Below are 8,398 nucleotides of genomic sequence, written 5' to 3' on the forward strand. Positions count from 1 at the left end.
AATAAATCTCAACTGTTACCATACATTCTTGATAGCCTTGCACCCAAAAATTGTCAACTGCAATGTTAAACTTTTATTTAAAAAATTATATGGCAAGAAAAAAATCAACAGAATTTGATGTAACAAGTAAAATAAGAAATACAGTTGATGCATAAATATTACATTATTATATTCTTGAGCAAATATCAAATTAATCTCTCTCTTTCAGGGCTCCGAGACCAGCATGTCCTTTGCCAGACTCCAAGCCCAAGAAGAAGATGAAGCAAAAACTAACCTATTCAGTCAGCCTGAAAACATAAATTTTGATAATCCCTTATATAATGATCCTGATGCTCTTTAGCTGTGCATTTGTAGATATCTGCTTCTCCTAAACACAATCTTCAAAATGTCTCTATGGTTTTTTTTTTACTTGTCCTTCACATCAAGAATGTTGGTTAAGTTTCCAATACATTTAAATTACATTGAGAATTTTATAAGCAAACTTTTGTTGCACTAAATCACTGTTATTGAAAATTAAACTGCTATTATTGGTAAATTAAAGAACTATTTTTCTGAAGTATATTGTAGACAGCAAGTATTTTTATCCATTATAATAGGTTATTGTTTTTTGTTCATTGAAATAAAAAATCAGTATATGTTTGAATACACTCTTCACTTGCACTCTTGCATTTAAACACCTAATTAAGTAAAAATCTTATTTTATTAAAAAAAAAAAACCCAAATCTTTACAAAGGTGTAAATTATTATTTGTAAAAATTAATATGAAAAATATTACTTTCTAAATCGGTTTAGTTTAGTCCTTGTTATTTCTCGATGAGCATAGGGCTGCAACAACACCTCGCCAGTGGACCTTCAGTTGGGCCCATGTGGTTCCAACGTCCTTTGCTTTGCTTTCTACAAAAGCACATGTATTTTCTTTCTTCAAATCACATTGACTACACTTCATCATGATTGTGATAGGGTAAAAGGCCTGGTGCATCTGCATGAAGAATAAGATGTTCATAAAAATTTATGGCTTGCTCGTAGTTCTTCTTTGAAATGCGTTCATTGAGCCCATGTACTCGGGCCACATCTGTTGGCTGCATAAAAGTAGGAGAGAAGCGGTAGACATTATGTGTGAATTGTAGATAAAAGCGAGTGTCGGTGTTGGCGAACATCAAGCCTGAAAAAAAAAATTCACACTAAAATCTCATCTCTCTAAAAACTTTACTTTCAAGAATGCATGTGTTAAAAGCAAATTAGATGACTGAAATGATGAGGTAACTTATCCTTTTAATACCCACAAAAATGGCCGGTACTTTCACCTATGTCATGCAGGTGAAGACTGACGGCAGGCAAACATGCAAACATTCTGTGTTTTTAAAAGTTTTACCGTATTCTTATTGTACATGACTGCCATAATATGATCAAAAAATGATATTTACATATTTGATAAGTAAGGGCTTCAGACAGATGTTGACCATCACCCAAGACTGGTGTGAGTTGTAGGCTTTGTCAGCTCTATACACCTGAACCCCCTAAGGACAGGTACCAGTCAAGGGACAAATGAGTGTATGAATGACAGTAATAGTTTTCTGTGATAGTCTGTTTGGGAATTTCTCAAAGTGTTGACATCATTTGGTTCACAATTATTTGGAGGTAGCCCTGGCCTGAGATCATTCTTAGGAACCCATTTAATCTCGAAATCTACATGTACCATTTAACTAACACGCAAACCGATAACAAGCACTTACCAGGAGCCACTACTACCTCGGGAAACACCTCTCTGATGCTGTCTTTGATGACGTGGTAGCCAAAGCTGTCCTCATCTGATGGTGCCTGGGGATGGGGCTCCATGGAACTCATTACTTCAATTTCCACGCGATCATCATCAATCAGTGCTCGGTCAATGTCTATCACCTGCAGGAATACCTTTTACTGAATTCTAGACAAGACATTTCTGACAGACTTAATAAATATATTAAATAAAATAAAAATCTGAAATATAATAGGCTAAACAAGCAAAATTGATAACATTCAGGCAGATGATAGATCAAGGTCTTGAAGTTATTTCGTTGCAAGTGAAATAAACTGCTCAGTTCCTCATAATGGTAGGATTAGCAATGCTAATCTAGGCTTGAGTTTTCATAGCTGTGACCACTACATCTACAGTGTCTACAGGCAATGACCCAAAGTCACACCACAAGCCAGTGTGCTGCAGTGGTGAGGCAAGCTTTCAACACAAAGTGTATATAAAGACATAGAGAAAGCCTAGTAGAGCAGCTGAAGCAAGGTTATACCACAGGCTTACCTCTTGCACCGTCTGGGCTGGATGAATCCGATGGTTGACGACTGCTGTTGCCTCACTAGGAATAACATTGTTCTGTTGAATTAAATTTTCATCTATTTGTGACTGCCCTGATTGACTCTCAACTTTTTTGCTCTATATGCTTTTTGTGATAAATTATCTTTCCCATACTAAAGATGCAAAATAGAAAATAGAGCTGCCCAACTTACACTACAGAAATGAAACTTCCCCTTCTCCCCCTACTGAAGCAGCTATGTTAGCTGCCTATTAAACTATCTGCAGTACAAGCTACCAGTCTTGGCATAATGATACTTTCAAGGGGAAACTAAACCTTTGCTGCTGTGTGTTTATCATCCATCGTGGTATTGAGGTTGAGGCTTTACAAGTGCCTTTGTCATCATTCACAAGAAATGTGTTTTCATTTCTACATGCCAGAGAACTTTTTACCTTTATTCCTGCATTAAACATGGTGACTGCCGTCACAGTCCTAATTATGGCATTTGTGGTAGGAGCTTTAGAGAGGTACCTGTTCACAGATAAAAATGAGAAAACAAAACTGGGAACCATACTATATATAAGGTTTGTATACTATTCAGGGTACCAATACCAAAGTCATACTTTATAAACACTTCACTGTTTTCACAGGCAAATATCAAAAGTGGGAATAAACCTGATTGAATTGACCAGTGATCCTTTCTAATTTGCTAAACTGCTAAATGCTGATTAGATATCTCCATAGAACACACAAAATAAGTTCATTAAGATTTATTCTATTTCAATTTGGTATCCCTTAATTCAAATATCTATTCTCTCTTTAAACTAGGGGAAAAAAACCAGAAGACAATGCAAAATATAAACAATACAACCTATAAACAATACCAAAAAAAGTGATCTATATGAGTAATCTTTCCTTCTTACTGTTAAATACTGGAAGGAGTGAAGCTCTTAAACAAACAAGGTACATTTCAATTCTGAAAGACTTTTAAAAGCTTACCAACTAACTATTGGTCCAAACAGCCAGAGATTAGACATGACTAGTCTTAAAGGCTGGGTCATCTGGAGTTGTAACAGTGACAGGAATGAAACAGACATAAAAAAGGCATCATCTTTGAGTCATCAACAGACTATATGAATTAAGTATCTATAAAACATAATGCATGCATGTACAAGCATTTAAGCATGTGCACATTACTTTCTTACATACACACCAGCACAAGCAAATGCAAGCATTTACATGTGAAACACATAGAAATATGGACCACGTACATAAACTGTGCAAATTTTAATGATATATAGGTGAGATATATTCACCTTTGGTGCAAGATGTTCAAACATATGGTGCTCAGGACCTCTCCCGAACATGCTGGGCTGAGGGTTAAGTTCTAACCTAGACACATAGTCACAGTTTGGAATCAAACTTAAGTATGGGGAGCAGCTTCAAGCTCAGTTCAAAGAGGAGGAAAAACTATTCATAAATTGTATTATGAATTCTTCAGAAAATTATACTTCCTTAAAAAAAAAAGCTTGTCTCAAGTTTCTATTTATTGTCATAAGTCATCTTTATGGTAATAAATTTATCTATGAGGCACAGTTTCAATTAGCATCTTAAACTGTGTTACAGGATTAATGTGATGGTTTTTGAGTATTAGGATTACAATCTTAAAAAGCAATTCATGTACATTCCTATTTTGTCATCTTGGGAACCACAGCAATAACATAGGTAATAAACAAACCTTGTCATTTCAATCCTATAAACAACTCTATGATAATAAAAAGAGAGTTAAAACATTAACAATATAAGCCTCTCTGAGAAAGAAACTCTAAAAATAAAACTCTGATAATTATTGCTACGAGGGGATTTAAGAGTGTTGTTATTGTATGGGTGTGTGGGATGCGATTGTATGTTGCTTAGTTTATTGCTTGTGATATTCAAAGACAAATTTCTGAATCTGTTGTAAACAAACATAGACAATAAAGATGTACTGTATTAATACAAACCTGGCATGAAATATCTTATTTTCCATAGAAGGATATTCTGCTTTAAAATACTTGCCTTCTTACAGCCTGGGCCAGAATACCAATGGTACTTTCTTTAGGTGGCATAGAAGAGTGGCCTGGTTGACCTCTCACCCTTAGCCTCAAAAGTACTTGACCTTTCTCTGATGTTCCTAGGCTGCAATATCAGGCTAACATATAAATATGTAGATATAAAGGATCATTATCAGGCTGACATATATATAAAGCATCATTATTAAGCTGTTTTGAGTGTGTGCATTTGTATATGTGTGCTTTCAAGTGAGCATGATTTACTCTCTCTTACCTCCTTTCTGTATAAACTTAAGAGACATCTTTTCAGAACAGCAACTTTAATACAACCCTATCCTAACCTTGAACATGCCTAAAATGTGTCTGTATTTATTTCATGCATGGGTATTTCTACTGCAGAAGTGCACATACATGTGTTTATATGTGATATGTTTATTTGTGCATAGCCGTTGGTGATTCAGTTTACTTTAGCATATTATTTCTGCAAAGTGCTTTGAGCAAATTGTTAGAAAAGCACTGTATAAATGTTTATTATTATTATATTAATTAGAATAACATATACATTCATACAAGTACAATAAAAATTATGCACTTATAAATAAAATAAAATGAAACTCAAATTTCTCCATCTCATTAATACAAATGCTTTTTCTAAAATAATTTCAGGAAGAAATCATATTGAATGTTTATACACACACATATAAATATATAGATTTTGGACATACAGGCCTACAGGTCTTGTCAAGCCAGGGACGAGACCATTTATAATGGTTAACCCCTCATCAGATACAAACTCCAGCTTTGTGAGACCTTGGCTCTTCAACGTTTCAGCTATGTTGAAGGCCCCATCTACACCATGACCCTGGAGACACATTATTTACAAAAAAGAAATAATTCAAAAGAAAACAATCTGGCCTTAAGTAGGAGTTCATAAAGAATTCCTTGCCAAACATGAAGATCGGACTTACAAAAAAATGTGTTGTTCAGTTTTATCTGCAGTGTACAGCTTTTGCATGCTACAGCATGGAATCTTAGAACATGGCCAAGCTCTCCAATTTCATATTTATCCTCCTTCTCATCATCATCACTCCCTTAACTGGCACTGGTAGACTCAAACCAAGTAAGTTAGCACCCATTGCTGGGGTGTTAGCCATGTTAGTCAGCCATGATTTCTTTTGCGTACCCTGCCAGTGTGCTCCTTCCACACATCCCTGGAGGACTGTCTAAGATAGGGTTTTCATGTTGAGCAACATGACTGAACCAAACCATTTTTTGCCTTTTGGTGGTGACAAGCAGAAGTTCCTAGGGACCAATCAGGGCAGCAACCACATTGCGTACAAATTTGTTTTGCATTTCTTGTACAGAGCAGTCTACCAGGCAATGAATAAGGATAGGGTAAGTGTGTTAAATGATAATGTGTGTTTAATGCATTCTCATTGAAAACACAAATATATACATGCAAGCATGAGCACACACAAACACACATCCTTTAACCACGGACCCCACAGCAAAACAGGGATGGTCATGAAAAGAGGAATTTCCAAAACTAGATAGTTTTAATGCCCTCCTATAACTTGAAACACCCATTTTTCACGCCCAAGTTTTGTATTTGAAAAGCACTGAATGATTACTGATTTTCTTAGATTTTGTTTTAGCTTTATATCAGAGACGAAATGATCTGAATCATCAAACTGGACTGATGTTAAAGAAAGCATGTGATCTACGGGAAATATTTTTTAATAAAACTTTAGAAATGGCAAAACTCTAACAACGATTAAAGATGGTATAAAGAGGCATACTTCTTCATCATGTCCAAAAGCAATGTAGAATGTCCGCCTGGGTTTGAAGCCATTTGACAACAGGAATTCAACAGCTTCAAGGATACCCTGTAAATGTGAGATTTTTGTAAATTATATACCAAAAAGATGGAATGAAGGTCTCTTTTGTCCTTTGTGCTGAGTATTTTTGAGTTTTTGTAATCCATTTCCCTCCCTACACAGATAGTGTGTGATGTGTGTTTAGCAGTCTGTCCTCACGAGCACACCTCTTCTGTCTGAATTAAGAGGACACTTCTCACACACACACACACACACCATTTTTTTTTAACCTTCTTCTGTATCTTCTAATATTTCATGGAATTTGAAAAAGAAAAAAAAGACATAAAAAGTAATTAAAAAAACCCTAACTACTATTCTTAATACCATACTGCAATAAAGTATATTAGTAACACAAATATAAATATGTTTAAATGCAGTTTAATTGCAATATTAAGTGTTTGTTGCAATGGATAGCAATTTTTTTTCCCCAAACACCCATTTCTACATGACTTAAAGGTTATTCTTTCCTTTACTTATTTTCCACTATTAACCCATCTCTCTGTTTCAGAAGAATAAATTTAACTTGCTGGCTGTGGTAGTCCTGATGGTAGGAAATGTATAATCCTTATTTTTCTGAAACCATAAAATTTATGTTTAACTTTCGTTTTGAGATTAATCTTATTCTGATACAGATTTAACACACACCATAACTCCCTGTTTGTCATCAATAGTTCCTCGTGCATAGATGAAATCATCCAAGATGTCAGCTGAAAAAGGTGGTGCATCCCAGCCTTTGTCTGGTGCAGGTACGACATCCAGGTGACTGGCGAGCAGGTATGGAGTTAAACTGGTGTTGCTGCCTTGCACCTTGTAGAGAAGACTGTAATTTGCTATCACTTCATAGGCAACCAGAGGCGAGGAATGCACTGTTGGGTAAGCTGTAAATTTGAAATAATTATTCCCCGTTAACACAGAGGGAGAAAGTATAGGTATTTTGGAATATAAAGGTGTTAGTATGCATTTAAAAATACAAACAAAAAACAGAAATTTCCGAACAACTCACACTCGCCAAGACAATATTCTCACCTCTCGAACCCCAACTCTTTCCTCCCCCACCCCCCGAGAAAATCACCTTGAATAATAAACTTTACTAGCTGGGCAAGCTGATCACGGTCGTACACTTGTCTGTCTTTCGTTACGGTTTGGAATCGAAGTGAGCGTCTGAAGTTTTCCAGTCTTACTTCCGTCAAAGGGATGAAGTCCGCCGAGATGTTGCTACATCGGAAGACATCATCCGTGTGCGCCTTTAGCGTCCAAGTCCTGATTAGGACAACTAATACTAATATCAAAGTGACCGCTGCAAATAATTTCCCGAACCCAATTAATGCTTTGGCAACTCGCTCCGGCATGTTTATCACGAATATCTGTGATGTTTATCACATGATCGCAGCCCCAGCAAGAAGCGTTGTCTAGTCACTAGAGTTGTCCCGCTGGAAGTCAAAGGGAGGTAACACTTGTAGACGAAATGAAATTAATATTAGACTACCTCCCTTAGTACAGATTTTTGCTGCATTCGTGTATCGCTGACACTGAAACTGCTTTAAATTTGTTAAACTGCATTATGCAACTCAGTAATTATGGTGATTATCACAGTATTGACAAAGATGAAGAGCTAGAAGCAAACTGAACGTTCAGAGTGCACTAATAAGAAGATAAATGAGATTCCAGCCGTTTTCTGAAGAAAACATTTTATATTAGATGTTAAATGTCAGATTAGTCTTGAGGGTACAGGAGTACGCCTTCAATATTCTCACCGTTTAGTCTTTTATCTCTGTGTGTCTGTGTTTATGTCTGTTTGTTTATCAGTCTGTCGATCTATCAGTCTGACTGCCATTATGCAGTAGAATCTGAGAGCCTACGACGATAGCTTTCAGCTCATATTTTAAAGTCTTCTTTTGCTACCTCTTCTCTCTCTCTATATTTATGTATGTTACACAACTCCAAACTGTCGGGTAATCAGAGAATTTGCTTTTTATTTAACCTTCTTACATTTCAACTCCGGACCCCGGAGAAAACTGTGAATAGATATACTAATTGCTAGTGCAAATAAACTCCATTCCCACGTTATTCCAGTCTTCACATATCATTTTGCGCAGGAGAAAGAAGTAATGTTAAAAATATTCCAGATAGTAATTTTTAGCAGTGCAAGTAGCTCACGAAACCCTTAAACTTAGATAAACTGCTGATG

The 8,398-nt window shown here is 36.0% G+C and overlaps 2 protein-coding genes across 3 annotated transcripts in view; one reads left to right on the plus strand and one right to left on the minus strand.

Annotated features, from left to right (window-relative positions):
- Nucleotides 1–716, plus strand: part of LOC112571774 (stabilin-2-like) — a 53,311-nt gene extending 52,595 nt beyond the window's left edge. For both annotated transcript variants that reach the window (XM_025251053.1, XM_025251054.1), the window contains one exon: nt 209–716. In XM_025251053.1, the coding sequence (XP_025106838.1) occupies nt 209–340 (132 nt within the window). In that variant the 3' untranslated portion in view covers nt 341–716. The remainder of the gene's footprint in view (nt 1–208) is intronic.
- On the minus strand, nt 59–7,641 carry LOC112571775 (N-fatty-acyl-amino acid synthase/hydrolase PM20D1-like). Its single transcript, XM_025251055.1, has 11 exons — nt 7,283–7,641; nt 6,856–7,088; nt 6,133–6,219; nt 5,059–5,195; nt 4,341–4,460; nt 3,599–3,674; nt 3,282–3,343; nt 2,735–2,813; nt 2,291–2,362; nt 1,734–1,899; nt 59–1,162 (listed from the first exon to the last, which is right to left on the minus strand). Exons 1-11 carry the CDS (start codon nt 7,557–7,559, stop codon nt 936–938), a joined length of 1,536 nt encoding a protein of 511 aa, XP_025106840.1. The 5' UTR covers nt 7,560–7,641; the 3' UTR covers nt 59–935.
- Between the last annotated feature and the right edge of the window lie 757 nt (nt 7,642–8,398).

The sequence above is a fragment of the Pomacea canaliculata genome, linkage group LG9, assembly GCF_003073045.1.
Source record: "Pomacea canaliculata isolate SZHN2017 linkage group LG9, ASM307304v1, whole genome shotgun sequence".
NCBI lineage: Eukaryota > Metazoa > Mollusca > Gastropoda > Architaenioglossa > Ampullariidae > Pomacea > Pomacea canaliculata.

Coding starts and splice junctions, on each gene's coding strand:
- LOC112571775 (XM_025251055.1), bottom strand. CDS start 7,559: ATGCCGGAGCGAGTTGCCAAAGCATTAATTGGGTTCGGGAAATTATTT. Junction 3,675..4,340: donor CTGGCCCAGGCTGTAAGAAG/GCAAGTATTTTA, acceptor CTATGTGTCTAG/GTTAGAACTTAACCCTCAGC. Junction 1,900..2,290: donor CAGCCCAGACGGTGCAAGAG/GTAAGCCTGTGG, acceptor GTATTCCTGCAG/GTGATAGACATTGACCGAGC.